The sequence below is a fragment of the Lucilia sericata genome, unplaced genomic scaffold, assembly GCF_015586225.1.
Source record: "Lucilia sericata isolate MDLA Ls3-8-SP2 unplaced genomic scaffold, ASM1558622v1 Contig000454F_arrow, whole genome shotgun sequence".
Taxonomy (NCBI): Eukaryota; Metazoa; Arthropoda; class Insecta; order Diptera; family Calliphoridae; genus Lucilia; species Lucilia sericata.
This window is the reverse complement of record NW_023994469.1, coordinates 155,570-177,179: the sequence shown is the minus strand read 5'-3', so window position 1 is coordinate 177,179 and position 21,610 is coordinate 155,570. Positions and strand designations below refer to the sequence as shown.

The window sequence follows — 21,610 nt, the reverse complement described above, 5'->3', positions numbered from 1 at the left end:
AAGAGAAGGCTTTAAGTGAGAGTATAATTGGATGAGAATGTATTTGTATGAGCTATCATGCAGCTAAATATTGTTGTTGTTTATATTAGAGAGTTCTAGTTGTGTTGGAGAGTTCACGGTGATTGTTTCTCCTAGAGCACTGCTTTAACATCTTGGCTTTAAACTTGAATTGTCTACTCTCTAGATTACTTGGGAACACTAAAGTCATATTTGACTTCTAGCTTAATTCTTTTGGGTATTTTAAGGTGGCGATTGATTTAAAAAAGTTAAGAGTTTGAAATTTAGGAAAAATGATTTCTGTTAGGGATAATTTAACTTCTTGAAAACTACTGGGATTTTACATTTCTATGTGTGAGTTTTGATGTGTGGGTAATGTATGTAAATGTATGTGTTGTTTTGCTGTTTATGAATGAAAAGTAAAATAATTTGTACTAAAATGAAAATGATTACGAAAAACAACTAAAACTTTTGTATGTACGTTTTACTCTGCTGTCATATAAAAGTAAAAGAATTTAAATGAAAATATATGATGATGCTGTTTGCTTTATGAGGTGACAAAATACAAATTTTGTATAAATGTTAAGTTGTAAAATTTATAACAGGGTTGGTGATAACAAAATTTGTTGGGTGAAAGAAAATGAAGTTTTTAAAATATTTCTTTGTTAGGAAAAACTTTAAAAAGGGGGGGAAATACTAAAAAAAAGTTAAAATTTAAACAGAACTTAGAAAACAAATAAATTGTTTTAAACGTTTTTCTGATTAATTTTGATACATGTAGGTATTAAACCCCCAATTGAGTTTAGTAAGGAACTGATCAAACATTTATTTTGTATACTAAAGAATATTAAATTATATTTAAAGCTTTTTCTAATCCATAAAAAATCATAATCCCTTTGATGTTGCCCATAAAACAGAAACAAAAAATTTCCTTTTATTTTTCTAAATTTATTTTATAATCTTTAAAAAACTACTTAAGCTGTAATTTGATCTCTTTTTTTTATGGGAACATTTAAAAAAGAAATCCTATAAAACCACACTTTTATAATTCCAAGTTGTGACAACAAATAAAATACTTAATTTTGAATATTCAAATTCCTTAATATTAAAACTCAAAAAGAATGTTTTTTTTTCTTCCACAAGACGATTATAAATTAATCTTAAGACAATTACAAGTGCCCCTAATAAAAATCTCACATTATATTAGAATTAAATTTTGAAAATATGCTAAAGCAAATAAAGAAAAGTTCAATATGCTATAAATGTATCAATAAATATTTAATACAACAACAACAAAAATATTCAAATATAATACAATTTCTATAAAATCTTCGAAATATGGTGTTAATCTTAAGGCACTTAAATGCTCATACACTTATACATACATACATATATGGAATAAAAGCATGAAAATAGAAACAAAACACGTCCCTCAGGTATTGATTCGTTTATTGACTAATCTCCCCACATTTCAATAATCAAAACTGTTACATTTTCTTCCAAACAATAAAACAACAACATCAACAGCAACAATGAAAATAAAATCATGTCAAAAAGAAATTGAAGACTAAAACCCCAAGAATTTCATTATTATGACAAAACATTTCGTATAAACATGAGCTAGCAATGATGACACCGAAAAGTGAAGGCAACTAAATTTAAACACAACATTTACACCAGATCATAAAAATTCATGTACCTTTGATTTTCTCCTCCAATTTTTTTCGAGAGCTTTAGTAACATAAATTAACACACAAATTAAATTACAAAACATAAAAAAATGTTTTCAAGTTTTTCGGTTTTTTTAAAGCAAAAATTAACAAAAATAAAAAAGTCATCCCGCTGTAATGTCTCTTGTTTTTTTAAAGACCCATCAATATAAATTGGTTCAAATATTTAATGGTTATTGTTGAAAATGTATTAATTTAAAAATTAACCTGAAGGTCCGCTTAAGTTGTAGAGGAAATGAAATTAATTAAAACATACAAAATAATTGCAGGCAGTAAAAAGTTCATAATAAAATTTACAAAGAGAAATGGTATCAATATTGGAACAAACAATTTCTCGAGATAAATTACAATTCACTAGACTATAGACTAACTATAGACTAGACTATAGACTAGACTATAGACTAGACTATAGACTAGACTATAGACTAGACGATAGACTAGACTATAGACTAGACTATAGACTAGACATAGACTTATAGACTAGACTATAGACTAGACTATAGACTAGACTATAGACTAGACTATAGACTAGACTATAGACTAGACTATAGACTAGACTATAGACTGACTAGACTAGACTATAGACAGACTATAGACTAGACTATAGACTAGACTATAGACTAGACTATAGACTAGACTATAGACTAGACTATAGACTAGACTATAGACTAGACTATAGACTAGACTATAGACTAGACTATAGACTAGACTATAGACTAGACTATAGACTAGACTATAGACTAGACTATAGACTAGACTATAGACTAGACTATAGACTAGACTATAGACTAGACTATAGACTAGACTATAGACTAGACTATAGACTAGACTATAGACTAGACTATAGACTAGACTATAGACTAGACTATAGACTAGACTATAGACTAGACTATAGACTAGACTATAGACTAGACTATGACTAGACTATAGACTAGACTATAGACTAGACTATACTAGACTATAGACTAGACTACTAGACTAGACTATAGACTAGACTATAGACTAGACTATAGACTAGACTATAGACTAGACTATAGACTAGACTATAGACAGACTATAGACTAGACTATAGACTAGACTATAGACTAGACTATAGACTAGACTATAGACTAGACTATAGAACTAGACTATAGACTAGACTATAGACTAGACTATAGACTAGACTATAGACTAGACTATAGACTGGACTATAGAATAGACTATAGACTGGACTATAGACTAGACTATAGACTAGACTATAGACTAGACTATAGATAGACTATAGACTAGACTATAGACTAGACTATAGACTAGACTATAGACTAGACTATAGACTAGACTATAGACTAGACTATAGACTAGACTATAGACTAGACTATAGACTAGACTATAGACTAGACTATAGACTAGACTATAGACTAGACTATAGACTAGACTATAGACTAGACTATAGACTAGACTATAGACTAGACTATAGACTAGACTATAGACTAGGCTATAGACTAGACTATAGGCTAGACTATAGACTAGACTATAGACTAGACTATAGACTAGACTATAGACTAGACTATAGACTAGACTATAGACTAGACTATAGACTAGACTATAGACTAGACTATAGACTAGACTATAGACTAGACTATAGACTAGACTATAGACTAGACTATAGACTAGACTATAGACTAGACTTTAGACTAGACTATAGACTAGACTATAGACTAGACTATAGACTAGACTATAGACTAGACTATAGACTAGACTATAGACTAGACTATAGACTAAACTATAGACTAGACTATAGACTAGACTATAGACTAGACTATAGACTAGACTGTAGACTAGACTGTAGACTAGACTATAGACTAGACTATAGACTAGACTATAGACTAGACTATAGACTAGACTATAGACTAGACTATAGACTAGACTATAGACTAGACTATAGACTAGACTATAGACTAGACTATAGACTAGACTATAGACTAGACTATAGACTAGACTATAGACTAGACTATAGACTAGACTATAGACTAGACTATAGACTAGACTATAGACTAGACTATAGACTAGACTATAGACTAGACTATAGACTAAACTATAGACTAGACTATAGACTAGACTATAGACTAGACTGTAGACTAGACTGTAGACTAGACTATAGACTAGGCTATAGACTAGACTATAGACTAGACTATAGACTAGACTATAGACTAGACTATAGACTAGACTATAGACTAGGACTATAGACTAGACTATAGACTAGACTATAGACTAGACTATAGACTAGACTATATACTAGACTATATACTAGACTATAGACTAGACTATAGACTAGACTACAGACTAGACTATAGACTAGACTATATACTAGACTATATACTAGACTATATACTAGACTAGACTATAGACTAGACTACAGACTAGACTATAGACTAGACTATAGACTAGACTATAGACTAGACTATAGACTAGACTATAGACTAGACTATAGACTAGACTACAGACTAGACTATAGACTAGACTATAGACTAGACTATAGACTAGACTATAGACTAGACTACAGACTAGACTATAGACTAGACTATAGACTATACTATAGACTAGACTATAGACTAGACTATAGACTAGACTATAGACTAGACTATAGACTAGACTATAGACTAGACTATAGACTAGACTATAGACTAGACTATAGACTAGACTATAGACTAGACTATAGACTAGACTATAGACTAGACTATAGACTAGACTATAGACTAGACTATAGACTAGACTATAGACTAGACTATAGACTAGACTATAGACTAGACTATGGACTAGACTATAGACTAGACTATAGACTAGACTATGGACTAGACTATAGACTAGACTATAGACTAGACTATAGACTGGACTATAGACTAGACTATAGACTAGACTATAGACTAGACTATAGACTAGACTATAGACTAGACTATAAACTAGACTATAGACAAGACTATAGACTAGACTATAGACTAGACTATAGACTAGACTATAGACTATACTATAGACTAGACTATAGACTAGACTATAGACTAGACTATAGACTAGACTATAGACTAGACTATAGACTAGACTATAGACTAGACTATAGACTAGACTATAGACTAGACTATAGACTAGACTATAGACTAGACTATAGACTAGACTATAGACTAGACTATAGACTAGACTATAGACTAGACTATAGACTAGACTATAGACTAGACTATAGAATATTAGCTAGACTACAGACTAGACTATTGGATTGACTATAGACTAACTTATTGACTAGACTTTTGACGAGAATATTGACTAGACTAAATACTGGTTTATAGACTAGACTATGCACTAAACTGTAGACTACACTATGAACTAAAATATAGACTGAACTGTAGACTGGACTATAACTAGACTATATGCTAGACTATGGACTAAACTATAGCCTAGACTATGGCCTATACTATAGACTATAACCCTTAAGTATGCTTTCTATTCTTCTCCTATAAAACCCTTAACCTATGCTATAGACATTTACATATCTTTTGTACCACATTGACCTGCTGCAATCGATTAAACACTTCAATACCTTTACAGCTAACAACAAGGCTAAGTCATTTTAATACAAGAACAACAAAAACAACATTTAATTAATCAAATTACATTTAAAGTTCTATTTAACACAGTCTAAGCCTTAAATCCTCTAGAAGTCTAGAAATTTTTCTTACCGATGGTTGGCACTTTAAATACGCTTTTATTTAGGTCATTAAAATAAAAAGAAAATAACATCAGCAGAAAAAAAAAAAAATAAAAAATAAACGCAAATAAATATATAAAAAAAGTTACTTAAACTTACATTAACATTATTACATAGAATTGTAAAAAATAAACTTTTATTTTTTGTAAAAGCAAAAACATAAAAAAGTCTAGTAAAAAAATGGCAAATAAAATAAAACATTTTAGCAGACTGTTGAGTTTTGTTAGATACTTTTTAATAGACTTGAGAAGAAGAAAACAACCACAGGGAATTATAAATGGTACTATAAAAGAAAATATAAAATTTTTGTAGGAAAAAGTACCCAAAATGCAAAAAATAGGGAAAGGAAAAGGGAATTTTTTAAAAGTTGTTTGAACTATTAAACCCTTATGGATCTTCATTTCTACCAAATTCATTTTTCTAAGTAATTGAAATTTCGAGCTTCTATAGTTTTAGTACCATAAATAGTACCCAAAAAGTACTTTCCTACTTTATTACAAAGTTCAAGAAAAGTTCTAAAAAAGAAAAGATATTTAAAATTTAAAATAATTTAATAAAAGTTAATAGTCCCCATAGCACCCATATATGATTTGAATTGCCTTAACTCTAGGGCCCTTTCCAGATCTTAAAAATAACTCCCCACTAAATAAAAGTTAATAGTAATAAACATTTCAATGCCAATGTCATCGGGGACTAGAATTCAATTGCCTCAACTACTTATAAGATCTGTTTCTGACATTGAAAATAACTTCTCCCACATTTAAAAACCTAAAGGTTCCTAAAAATTTCAATACCATTGTCCCTAGAGGAACAATTATAAACATACATAGCCTGTATGTAAATAATTAAAGAAACCATTTAATTTTTATTCAAATTACCCCAAACCTAGTCCCTTGGGTCTTAAAAGTATTCCTTACATGTTGCTTTATAAAGCTTTTAAATAAATTTAATTCCTGGCAAACCAAATTACAACCAAAATGACTCATGCCCACAACTCCATTCATTCATTCCATCAGCCATTTTTTTATAGCTTTTTCCAAGTGTCAACAACAACCATTCTACACTGCAACATTTTTACACAAAAATTCTGTCTTCTACCATCTAAGGTGTTACATTTGCTCACCAAATAAAAATAATAAAATAAAAATACCTTATTTCTTCTATCTAGTATGCGCATCGCATCTATCATTCCCCAACTAAAGGGCATAAAATGCGACAAAATAACAGCAACAAAAACTTTAACACATAATAACATAAAAGACAGCAACAACAAAAATATACTATATAGAAATGAAATCGTAAAAAGTGACATGTTTAATTTACTTTTATTAGCTGTCATCTAGAAAAAATATACTTATAGAACCACCCGATACGCAAAGGACGGAACTATGCTGTTGTTTACACGAGTAGAACGCTACAAATAGGTAATCATGGAATCCCGTGGAATATAAAATATTTAATAAGTGTTTTTTATTTATATTTGTTTTTTTTTTTTTGGTGGTATACTAAAAGACCCTTTATGTTTAGCAATAGGTGGACAATGTACAGTGGGTGTTAAAATTGGAGAGAACTACTCCTCACTTTGGTCTTCTAGACTAGACTATAGAATAACAATAGACTAGACTATAGACTAAACTATAGACTAGACTATAAACTAGACTAAAGACTAGACTATAGACTAGACTATAGACTAGACTATAAACTAGACTATAGACTAGACTATAGACTAGACTATAGACTATACTATAGACTATACTATAGACTAGACTATAGACTAGACTATAGACTAGACTATAGACTAGACTATAGACTAGACTATAGACTAGACTATAGACTAGACTATAGACTAGACTATAGACTAGACTATAGACTAGACTATAGACTAGACTATAGACTAGACTATAGACTAGACTATAGACTAGACTATAGACTAGACTATAGACTAGACTATAGACTAGACTATAGACTAGACTATAGACTAGACTATAGACTAGACAATAGACTAGACTATAGACTAGACTATAGACTAGACTATAGACTAGACTATAGACTAGACTATAGACTAGACTATAGAAGACTAGACTATAGACTAGACTATAGACTAGACTATAGACTAGACTATAGACTAGACTATAGACTAGACTATAGACTAGACTATAGACTAGACTATAGACTAGACTATAGACTAGACTATAGACTAGACTATAGACCAGACTATAGACTAGACTATAGACTAGACTATAGACTAGCCTATAGACCAGACTATAGACTAGACTATAGACTAGACTATAGACTAGACTATAGACTAGACTATAGACTAGACTATAGACTAGACTATAGACTAGACTATAGACTAGACTATAGACTAGACTATAGACTAGACTATAGACTAGACTATAGACTAGACTATAGACTAGACTATAGACTAGACTATAGACTAGACTATAGACTAGACTATAGACTAGACTATAGACTAGACTATAGACTAGACTATAGACTAGACTATAGACTAGACTATAGACTAGACTATAGACTAGACTATAGACTAGACTGTAGACTAGACTATAGACTAGACTATAGACTAGACTATAGACTAGACTATAGACTAGACTATAGACTAGACTATAGACTAGACTATAGACTAGACTATAGACTAGACTATAGACTAGACTATAGACTAGACTATAGACTAGACTATAGACTAGACTATAGACTAGACTATAGACTAGACTATAGACTAGACTATAGACTAGACTATAGACTAGACTATAGACTAGACTATAGACTAGACTATAGACTAGACTATAGACTAGACTATAGACTAGACTATAGACTAGACTATAGACTAGACTATAGACTAGACTATAGACTAGACTATAGACTAGACTATAGACTAGACTATAGACTAGACTATAGACTAGACTATAGACTAGACTATAGACTAGACTATAGACTAGACTATAGACTAGACTATAGACTAGACTATAGACTAGACTATAGACTAGACTATAGACTAGACTATAGACTAGACTATAGACTAGACTATAGACTAGACTATAGACTAGACTATAGACTAGACTATAGACTAGACTATAGACTAGACTATAGACTAGACTATAGACTAGACTATAGACGAGACTAAAGACTAGACTATAGACTAGACTATAGACGAGACTAAAGACTAGACTATAGACTAGACTATAGACGAGACTAAAGACTAGACTATAGACTAGACTATAGACGAGACTAAAGACTAGACTATAGACGAGACTAAAGACTAGACTATAGACTAGACTAAAGACTAGACTATAGAGTGCAATATTGTATGATTTGATCGTGAAATGTTTTCCACAAAAATATCTCCTATTTCGTCACTCACTGTAGCTATATCATTCCAGCTAAGTTATTAACTAAAAGATCACATACGATGACACCACGTAAAACAACAACAAAACTATCATCCCCCAAAAGTATTGACAAAAATTACTGAGTGTTGACAACATTTAAAACATTTTGTATTACTTTTTCAAGAGGGGGAAACAATTTAAGAGCCACCAACAAATCGTAAATTAAAGAAACTATTAAAAATTCTTACCTAGAAATTGAAATAGCTAAATAAATTTTAATTTCCTTCGTTTTGTTTTTTTTTTTTTCAAAAGGGACTACAAACTTGTGACATATGACAATTACAATACAAAATATCTTTAGTAAGTGTCATGTAAAATTATCTGGAAAAATGTCTGTCAATATAGTGACAACACTTGTGACACTTATTAAAGTTATTTCGATCAACAGAAAAAGGTATGGAAATGTGAATTGAATATCTTAGAAATGAAAGAAAAAAAAAAACGACATCTTAAATATTTAAATTTGTTTCTGAGGAAAACGGAAAAGGAAACTAAAAACTAAATTGCAAATTTATACTTTTAACGGTGATTTGGTTTTTTTTATAAGGCGTGGGCTTTTGTTGTAAATAGTTGCTGCCGTTGCTGTTTTTGTTTTTGTACTTTTTTCAGTTTAATGAATATATTTTCTTTTTCATTTCATTTACTTTCTTATTATTTTAATTTTTAAATGTTTCTTAACATGCTACAAGTATTTCTTTGTTTTCTTTATATTGTTTTATTTTGTTGCATACTTTTAGTGTTTTGACGTTTTGTTAGGTATTTTTTTTTAATAATATTTTTCCATGATTTACATTTTTATTGTTTTTATTTCTTGTAAAAACATAGCAAGGGGTTATAAAAAGTACAATAATAAAACCCTTGAGAAAACAAAGCAAAGGAATTACTGTTTTTGTTCTTGTTTCTCTTTCCTTTTGCGAAATAAAGAAAACAAACAAAACGGAAACTGTGCTGGAAAAACAATGTTATACCCAACCCTGAAAATTTTTAACATCACTCTCTACTTCTTGTAGACCAAAAGCACACACTTAACGGTTGTTATGCTGTTTTTTAAATTAAACCATTTTTCATGAATTTATTGTTCAGAATATTACAATAATTTCTTTTTTATTGCCAAAAAAAAAAAAACCATTTCTTCAAGTATTTGTTAAACCACCACCAAACATGCACAGATGTTAGTCCTTTAAACAAAAAAAAATACTACAAATATAAAAACAAATTTCTGAAATTTTTTTTAATTTACACTTGCATTGATTCGAATCTTTTGATATGAAATTTATTGTTATGTGTTTCGCAGAAATCTTATTGAAATTCCTTAAAGCGACAGTTTGACAGATTTCATTTGACAATTGCCACAACTCTGTGACATAATGTCAACATTAGCCCATGAAGTAATGCAAAATTTAGTTTTGTGTTAATAACTTGCTATTGATGGTTGGTTGACTGACTGAGTGCTGGGGTTGGGTTGGATTGCTGGCCTACATATAAGTTAGGCTGTGTTATAGTTGGTATGTTGCTTTGTATTATTGCAAAACAAATTTGCAATATTTCAGTTGGAATTGTTATTTGATTTTGTATTGGAGTGACACATATGCACACGCCCTTTGGTACATTTCGAAAACATCTGATTGATCTATAGTTTGCGGTCAACACAGTTATTAAACAGAAGTTGGAAATTCATTGTAATTGGATTCTGTAGAAGGTGGTACTAGGTTAGTTTGCTTAGTTCGAAGTGCAGCGAGTGCACTAAGCTGGAAGATGAATTTTAAATCGAATTGTTTAAGGAGTACTATAATTGAGCACTATAAATACATTTCGCTCTTTTTCTATTTGGACTATTAGTTCCACAAATCCTTCTATTTAAAAATATCGGTGATATTAGTTCCCTTTTCATTACTGCTTTGGATGCTCTATTCCGACATCTGTAATTTGTTTAAATTTAGCAACTACAACACCAGGTTCGATATGCAGAATCAGATGTATCGCGATCCTGGAAAATCGGGGCCATAAAATCACATGGTTTACAGAGGCGTTACGAGAAAAAAAATATTTCTATCTCTTTCGCACAAATGTTTACAAAAGTCGCAGAAAAGCTGATTTTAGACTTTTGTAAATGTCAAAAGTGGCACCTCTGTACAAATCTCAAGATGTTATAGATAGTTTTGAATCTCTCAAGGCTCTCGATCGTAGTAAGATCAAAACGTAAATTCTTTGCATACACTCTCTTGTTAACTCTATCCAATAGGTTTAATCTTTTCAATTGCATTGACTCGTATTCTAAATCTAACCAAACTCTTTCACGAATTGATATCGTTATGACATTTGAAGAAAACTATTTTGCAAAACCATGAGATCTATGACATTGAACATGATCGGCTATAGAAAAATTGGAACCCCAAAATGTTCTGATCTTAAGGCTTCTATATTGTATAAAAGTATGACTGGACTCATGTCAGAACGTTTGAGCTAGTCACAGTTACTTCAAAAGTTGTGTGGAAAATGAAGATCGCAGAATGAGATATTAAATACAAGCCTCTTTCATGATCTAGACTTAACAGTCCGAGCCCTTACAGAAAACTAATACACAAGCACAACACGAACTCTCCAAACTAAACAATGGCAACAAATATGTTGTAAATTAAGTTCACGCTCTTATAAATCTCTCTCTCTCTCTCTTTCTAGCTATCTCTGATCTAGACTGTCTTAAGGATGTGTCACTATGTGTATAGGAAGGAGTTGTCGATCGTTGTTCTGTAGACATACTTATTGGCATTGTAGGACTGTTGTCAGATTGTCATATCAGAACTTCTGTGCTAGTTACATCTAAAGTAGTTTAGAAGAAAACGATCTCAGAATGATTACAAGACTCTTTCATGATCTAGACCAACAATGGCCTAACAGTCCTCTGGCGGAATGACAATACAAGTTCTCAAACATAAATAACAACAACAACATTTACAAATATTTTGTAAATTAAATTTGCTCTCATTTAAAACTCTCTCTCTCTTTTTCTCTTTTTCTGGTCACCACTGATCTAGACCGCTTTAAGAATGTGTCACTAACGAATCTGTGTATAAGACTTATCGATCGTGGTTCTATAGACATACTTGTTGGTATTAATGATTGGACTCATGTCAGTACGTCTGAGCTAATCACAGTTACATCAAAAGTAGTTTAGAAGATAACGATTGCCGACCGAGATCATGAAACTCATTTAAAGTTCTCTCTCTTCTTAATTTTTGGAGAAAAGAAGATAAGAACGGATTGAAGAACGTCGGTAATATTCTAGATCCCCAATCGGCAGAGAGTAAAAAATAAGTTCTCTTATTGGTTTTTAACGTTTTTTATAGATGTGTATGCATACATGCGTGTGAAATTAAGAGTGCAAGAAAGCTCTTAACAAAGCTCTTTGCCGATCAGGGTTCTAGATACCTGAGTTTGCAAAAAAGCCTGTGGATCATTTATTCGCAACAGGAATATTGTTTTTTAAAAACAGATAGATCATTATTGTATTTAATAGATTTACGATCAACTCCATATACTTACTGGTACCTAAATAGTGTTTCTTTATCCAACTTAACTTTCCTTATAGATTTGGAAGTTTGGAGATTAAGAAATAGTCTAGGATAGACTGGAAGCTCAGTGTTTTTCATTACAACTGAAGAGGTAACGATGAGAAGATTAAAGACTTGAACTAATTCTGAATGCCAGTTTAATCCAGAGAACAAAGTTTATGTTACTAAAGTATTGAGCTGAGCTGCATCCGATTCTTGAGTCTCATCTGCGATTTGACATACCTACCGCGTTTGAAAGTTTGAAAAATTTTACTTTTAGCACTTTCTGCGCTAAGATACCTTCATTTATAAAATGTCATCTGAAAGTCCTTCCTGTCAGCTTTAAAATAAAGGCTTAACATCTGATATATGTTCTTTCTTCTATGAGATATTTTCACCTAAAGCTTTAAAACTCATGGTTTTGGCACTGCGATATTTCAAATCAGAGATATGATGGAGAAAATCTAATCAGATTCGCGTGGCTCAATCTTGTTCCCTGAGATTTGACTTTTTTACAATTTTGTCGACCTGTGTTAACGGATTAAACTGTAAGCTGGACTATAAAGACTTAGCTAGGCTGTATAATACGTTTTAAAGAACCGAAAGTTGTGTAAGGATTTAAATGGATTAGAATTTTATACGATTAACAAGGATTTACACAAAATATGGAGAAGATATTACGTTTCAGTATCCCAAATTATCCAGGTTTTGAACTAGTTGAGAATCTGACTAGAGCAACGTTGAAGATTCAGGCAAAAACCGGGGTATACTAGCTGAATTAGGTATTGCCGGTATAGTGTCACTACAACATGGAAAGCTTTATAAACGTATTGAATTAAAACTTCTACGATTGGTACAATAAGGTCTAAATTTATAAGAATTGAGTTGTAGTATAACTGCCTTATTCATAATAAGTTATCAAAGGTTTATAGAACAAATTTTGCATGAAAAACTGTCTTATAAACCTTATTCTTTATACTTCCTATATAGATTAAAACTGGTTGCCTTTTCTAGACTAATTTTCCAAGTGTATGTGTTCATAATCTCCATGTACATACACATAAATTATGTAATTGCCAAAGTCATGTTCATTTCAAAGTCGTGACTTTCCTTACTAACAAATTACTCTTTACTGAATCCTTTTGTATTTAGGAATATTTCTTCCTTCTTTTAAAAAAAAAATATATATACAATTAATACCAAGAAAATATTGTTTAATACAAGTATAATTTAAACATTAAAACAAAACGAAACAAAAGAATATTTAAATAATTTTAAGCAGCAAAAAAATATTTATACATATAATGAAAACATACATATAATGAAAACATACATATAATGAAAACATACATATAATGAAAACATACTATATATTTACATAAACATTATTTACACCCGCATTTAATTGTTTTTATATGTATGAATTTGTTTTTGAATTTATTATGAATTTTTCATGCTCACTTCATTATGAGTGTTTGTTTCAAGTGAAGTATGTATTTGGTGTGGCAAGATTGGTGTTCTAAACAGGCGCCTCTAATAACATTTGTTATGCTTCATAAATTTTCTTGCCACTGAGCGCCTAATGACACACTCCATAGAAATAAGTGTTGTTGTAATGTTATAATGTATAGAGAGTTTGGTATTTGAAAACAAAGTAATATTTCTTGTTGTCTTTAATTTATTTAATTAATTATGATTTTATTAATGAATAAGTTTGTTTAAGGTTTGTATATATATATATACATTTGATATGATTTAATTTAAATTTTAAAATAATTTGTTTAGTTTTTTTTTTTTTTCAAAAATATTAACAATTGAAGCGACAACTTTAGAAAGAAATCTCAACTCTACAGGGTTTTGCTATAAAAATAGAGGTGTAGTTCAAACCCCCCCATGGAGTATGCTCTAATTTGTATGGTTCATTAGAAAAAACTTTTTATATTTAAAATTAGGGGGAGTTTCTTCTTTTTAAAATCATTTGAGGCCTATTGTAATATGTTAAATTTATGGAAAACAATTAAGAAATTGTCATCAATCATGGTTGTATTTGTTTAAGTATTAAGTAAAGAAAATTGTGGAAAAACCTTAATTGTTTTGTTATAAATCATTAAACACTTAAGCAATCGATTATATACAAAGTTACATAATTACTTAACGCCAGAGCCATCATTTGTATAATTTTGAAATAATTTCTTAAGCTTTAGGTTTATGAAATTTAAAGTTAAAAAAAACAACAAACTTACGTATATATAGGCTTAACATTTCCTTGTCTATACCATATCACCAATTGTACTTTATCGGCTATCATAGTGCCGGGCATGAGATCACAAGGTAATGCCACCTCTAAACCAACGGCTGTTTGTACTTCAGATAAAGGACCTGTAACAAAAAACAATAAAAGAAAACAATCATTAAACTATTACATCAAAGTTACAACTACCTTACAAGTTAACAAATGTAAGCATTTGTTTAACACCGATAAAAAAAACCTTAATTAATTAACCTTAAATGTTTTCTTAATAACGCATTACCAATTTCCTAATTAATTAATGTATAAAATATACACAAATAATAAATACATGTCCACATATGTAAATATCTAGTAATAAAATTTTATTTGTTTACAAATATGGTTAATATAATAAACAAAAGCCGCTTATAAATTTTACATATATAAACTACTGCAAATAGCCAGTCAATCACTACATATAGACGTTATATCCATTAAAAAAGAAAAATGTCAAAATTTAATGTCATAACGTGACTTGAAAATGTCATTAAACTGAAATATGTATTAATGTCTGTCTGTATCGTTTAAGGAGTGAGTTTGTTTGTTAGCTTGTAAAAGATTTGATGATTAAAGCATTTATTAATTTGTTGTCAGAAGAGAACTTTTAAAAATATTTATACATAATATGAAGTCATTTTTATTAAGTGCTGATAAGATTTGTTTGGGTTACTTTTTGCGAAACGTTAAATTATAAAATATTTCTTGAGTCATCTTGATCCTTTTAAGTTTGCTTGTACTTTAACGACTACTTAATACTCTATAGGTCAAAGTATAACTAAGAATACAGTAATTTCGATACAGATCTGGAACTTTTATGGATCTAGATCGATCGATACTTCAATATTCCCATTTCGGGGGTAGATCAATAAAATAATAATCGAATTTCTATATACTTGAAGCAATATTTTATTAAAAACTAAAAGCTTTATTATACTACCTATTGAATGAGTAAGAGAAGATATGTACTCATGACAAAATCTATACTATAATCAACATACACAGTAGGTAGGCTCTTTCATGTTAGTTTTGATCAATAGATACAAATCAATAGGTAAGGAATTGCGGACTTATAAATTATAGTTCTATACAAGGAAATTAAAACAAACTTTTAACTGCTGAAATTTGAAACTTTGACATTATGAAAACCCTCAAAATGTATTCTGTCATAAACTCTTTCGGAAATCATGGGGACTTAAAGCACCTCTACTACTTATACAAATCCTTCATATGTATTAATGCAACATATATTGATAGAGCTGTTGCACTCTTTAAATCAGCGGCATGAATATCCACTGCTACTTAGGCAATGTGTAGGATTCTGGGAGTGGATCCTCTCCACTCCAACAACTAAGTATTAGAGAAACTCTTCACTTATAAGAGACTATCTTTACAATGATATCATGGCGGTCCATCAAGTGTTTCACATCTTCAGAAATTGGGTTTCCACATCAAACAAAGATGCGAATCGTGGGTTGAATCGGTGGTATATTTATGTTTCTGGGTCTTCTGGCCCACTTTGTCGCCATCCTTTCCTACTGGTGTTTGCTCTAAAGTTCTGCTTCAAAGTTTCCGACATATTTTGTCTCTGATATGCGATCGGGCACGTCCGATGATTGTGTATAGCCTTCCAATGTATCCAGTATACATTGATGACGTGTCCTATAACCGCTTTTGGCAAGTTCGCCTAAAGTAAAGAGCCGTTTGGTTGTAAGTGCCTGCCCATATCTTATATATGTTTCAATGGGTGGAATATCTAGCATTGTTTCCAGAGCCTTGGTTGACATAGTGCTCATGACTCCACTTATACCCAAACAGCATGTACGCTGAACTACCTGTAGTAGTTTGATATTACACTATTTTCCAATAAGTCCACCAGATTATTGAAGCATAACTTCGGATTGGTCTAATTACACTTTTATGGAGCCAATGTGTCATAGTAGGACTAAGGCCACATTTCATGCCATTGGTGCCTCCATCTTAATTTCCGGTCAAGTATTACACCTAAGTACTTAATTCTGTCTGTCACCGGTATCTTCTTGCCCAGGAAACTGGGTTCAATATACTCAGAAATTTTTGTGAAGAGACATATTTCTGTCTTCGCCGGTTTAACATTGAGGCCTCTAGGTTGAGCCCAGCTAAAGGCCGTTTTCAGAGCCTCCTCAGCCCTTCTACACAAGTAATTTGGAACCTTTCCCCTTAGAAGTATTACGATATTGTCTTCATAGCAGACAGGGACAAAATGCCGCCCTATGGTGTACCGTGAAATACCCTTTTCCTGATGGTTGTATCGTATATTTCGCAGCTTATCCATCTATTCCTTAGCATGTAGTTGATCCAGTTACGGAGCACACGGTCAACATAAAACTGGTCTAAGGATTGGATAAGAGTATCAGTGTGTACGTTATTGAAGACGCCTTCGATGTCAATACATAATCAATACAAATCTTTGACAGATATACGAAAAGCAGTCCCGCCCTCCTCTGCAAAAGTGCCGGGAAAATCCCATCCGATCCTGCAGCTTTATAGAGCGCAAAGCTTTTGATGGCCTCGTTAACCATGCCAGTTGTAATTACTATTTCTGTGTTCGCCTCCACTTCCTCCAATACTATATATATGAAAAGCATATTCTTATTCATCTGGGGGTACTACCGAACATAATCGACGAATGGCCCGAAAAAGGTAAATTTCTATGTTGTTGTAACGCTCTTTAAGAGCCCAGAGTATTATATGTATCTTGGTACAAGGTTCTTTCATGATGTAAAATGAGCCATTAGCAGATTGTTTTTAGACTAAACTATTTGGCAAACTTATATTCGTACACAGAGGAAAAATGAAATATACACTCCTGGTACCAAATTGACACCAAACTGTTTATAATTTTTCAGTACCATCCCTTGTCAAAGTATATATGTACATACGTACGACAATACTATGTAATGTTGACAACATTGCAACAATTCGTTGTCGAAATCTAAATTTCGACAAACAATCCGTTGGCAATAGTGAGCTTACCACGTTTGTTAACATTTAGACAACAGATGTGTATATAACTTAGATTTCGACAACGAATTGTTTCAATGTTGACAACGTTGCGTTGTCAACATTACATAGTGTTGTCGTAAGTATGTACATATATACTTTGACAACGGAGCGGATGTTATTGAAAAATTATAAACTATTTGGTGTCAATTTGGTACCAGGCGTGTATATTTCCTTTTCCTCTGTGTATCTATTTGTGAACGATATCGATCAATTGACTTGCAAGAGTTCGATTTAGAGATTACTCACGTATTTTGACCTAAAAATCTTTACGTAGAATTCATGGGATTAAAAAGAACATTTTGAAATTAAATTATTCGTTTATTGATTAGGGTTCTATGAATTATTGAAAATTTTAAAAGAAACTTCGAAAGTCATCGTCCATCATTGTTATGACAAAGAAAATTGAAGAATTCTTTTTATAAAATTTCAAATTTTGTTAATATCTGGAAATCGTTCTAAAACTTAAAATTATGAATGAAAACTGTTTGTGTTTTATGAAACTCTTCCGAAAGAAAAATTAAATTATTCTAAACAAGTTTAATTCAAAAATTCATAATTAACTCTCTCTTATAAATCTAATATTAAGCTCAATGTTAATTCTACGAAATTATATGTATTAACCAGAACTTTACAGACCAAACCCTGTTTTCTATATATGATGATAAACATGTAACAACAAAATTATGAATATGGCACGATTATCATTTATGGAAAAAAATTATATTGATATAAATAATAACTGAACATTACAAATATCAATAGCATTTAACAAACAAACAGAGAAATTCCTTTGAAGTTAATTTCTGAGAAATATCCATACAAAATACGCCTATATTATATTAATATTTTGGTACATGAAAATTGCTTTTTATAAATATTATATGTACATTTGAACATGCCACAGCAATAACAGTTATAAGCACTATTTTAATAGTTTAAGTGACACAAACTATTTGCTACATGCTATACATATTAAATAGTTAGTGATATAGCTGCTATTACTTATAGTATTTATATGGTTTAATCTTTGACTACACACACTGTTTCCCTTCTTTACAGTTACTAACGTAGTAATAATTTATTACCAAAAACAAATGTTGAAAACAAATTCCCAAACCCCTACAAAAAAACATTCATTTGTAAGTAAGTATGTAAGTGGTTCATACGCATAATTTGATATTCCATCTAATACTGTCAGAGAAGCAGTTGAATGGACAAGGTTTGTTATTTTTTTTCCATTTTGGTGCGTGCACCCAATTGTGAATGAGTTAAAGGTCGATCGGTGTTCTTTGTATACCCCTCTGTACTACTTACATATGCAGCAGTTTAAACGTATTGAACCAATGTGTGGTTTGGTAAAATGTTTTAAAATACTAAAATGGGCGTTATATTGACGTCAATATACATTTACTAGTGCTACAAGCATTTTGGGGTCTTTTTTCAAAACTTTTTTTTTTTTAATTTGAAGTGCATGTTGTGTTTGATTACAACCATATAGAAACTTTATAAATGTTATAAAAATATGAAATTTGAATATCAAATATAGAAATTGACATAAAAACAAACAAAAAAAACTAAAACAATTAAATAAATTTGATATATTAAATAGTAAATGTTTGTAAAAAGTTTTACTTTGAAATTTAAGTTAATAAAAAAGTAGATTGAAATTATTCAAATTTTATAAATATAAAGAGTTATAATGAGTAATTTACATACATACGTTCATACGTAAGTACATAAAGTTATGAAATTTCAAAAGAATATGCTATTCAGCTAACTAAATAATATATTAAACAATAAAAATGTTAATTATTTAATAAATTTGCTAAAGTTTTGCAAAAAATATTCAATTCAGCTAGCTGAATATGAAATAAATTATGAAAAACTTAAAAAATAAGTATTAGAAATATAATAAAGCTATCTGAATAAGATTTAGCTAGCTGAATAATGCATTAAAGTTATTCAGCTGAACTAAATACATTGCAATTTAACTGTATTAATAGCATATATGGAGATTTTGTCAAATATGTATAAATTCAGCTAGCTGAATTGAAATATTAACTGTTTTAATAGCAAATCTCGAGATTTTGTCAAATATGTATAAGTTCAGCTAGCTGAATTGAAGTATTTAGACTTTAGTTATAAATTTCTAAATGTTTTATATACGATTTATATGAAAATGTTCATTTATAAGCTATTCAGCTAAGTTGGATTTATTAAAATTTAATATTTGTATAATATTACCTAAGATTTTGCAAAAAATTTACAATTCAGCCAGCTGAATATGATTTAGAAAAACTTTATGACATTAAAAGTATTCAAAAGATCTTAAATAATTCTAATTTCATAGTTTTAATAGCAAATTTTCTGTATTTTGTGAAAAATTTATAAATTCAGCTAGCTGAATTGAAGTATTTAGACTTTAGTTATAAATTTCTAAATGTTTTATATGAAACTTATATGAAATTGTTAATTTTAAAGCTATTCAGCTAAGCAGAATTTATTGAAATTTAATATTTGTATAATATTACCAAAGATTTTGCAAAAGATTATGAATTCAGCCAGCTGAATATGACTTAGAAAAACTTTATAACATTAAAAATATTCAAATGATCACAAATAATTCTAGTTTTACTGTTTTAATAGCAAATGTTGTGGATTTTGTGAAAAATTTATAAATTCAGCTAGCTGAATTGAAGTATTTAAACTTTACTTATACATTTCTATATGTTTTAAGCTATTCAGCTAAGTTGAATTTATTTTAATTTTTTTAATAAAATTGCTAAAGATTTTGCTGAGCATTAACAATTCAGCCAGCTGAATTGAAGTATTATGATTATATAAGTAATTCTGCTGAGTTAATTCTATTAAAATCTAAAATTTTGTAAAAATAATTAAGATTAAAATAAAATGTAACTGTTTTATTAGTATTTCTGTAGATTTTATCAAAAATTTATGAATTCAGCTAGCTGAATTGAAGAATTTTCGCTTTAGTTAAAAATTTTAAAAACTTTTATATAAGATTTACATTGATAACTATTCAGCTAAGCTGAATTTATGTAAATTTAATATTTGAGTAGTATTACTTAAGATTATGCAAAAATTTACCAATTCAGCTAGCTGAATAGGAGTATTAACACTATATTCCAGCTATACAAGATAATTTATATACAGTTTATTACAATTCATTAGTTTTAAACTGATTCAGCTAAGCTGAATTCATTCAAATTCAACATTTTATTAATAATACTTAAGATTTTGAAAAAATTTCCCAATTCAGCTACTGAATTAAAATAAAACCACATAATTATACAAATATGTTATTTAATACTATGACTAAGCATTTTGTGCTTTATTATACATTATATTTTATGCAAAAATTTAATTACTTATAACATTGCTACTATGTTTTACGATTTACAAGTTCCACAATAATGACATATTGTTTACACACTTATCCCCTCCGTATTAAATGCTAGACTAGCAATAAATTTAAAAATAGCTAAAAACCTATTAAAGTAAAACTATTTGTAATTGTAATAATGAAAAAAAATTAATATGAAATGAAAAAAACACAGCACGCACTCGTAAAGCAACAAATGTGGCCAAGTGACTGACGCCACATAAAATAGCAAATGTTGCCATATTTCAATTATTATTGAAGAACTTTGCTTTTTTGCATTATTTTATCACAACTTTACCATCGTGCAACATACACTTGTACGAATTGAACTTAAGCAGAGTCATAGAACGGGGATGTAGTGTCAGTAAGTAGTATTGTTCACAATGATACTTCACTTTAGACTAATACAACAAAATGACAATTACAATAATGTTGTATGTAAAGAAAATAACAA

At 30.0% G+C, this 21,610-nt stretch overlaps 1 protein-coding gene across 1 annotated transcript in view; it reads right to left on the bottom strand.

Moving 5' to 3' along the window:
* Positions 1-21,610, bottom strand: part of LOC119605030 — a 252,283-nt gene that overhangs the window by 101,649 nt on the left and 129,024 nt on the right. Inside the window, exon 3 of the mRNA XM_037957970.1 lies at positions 14,665-14,800. Within this exon, the coding sequence (XP_037813898.1) occupies positions 14,665-14,800 (136 nt within the window). The remainder of the gene's footprint in view (positions 1-14,664; positions 14,801-21,610) is intronic.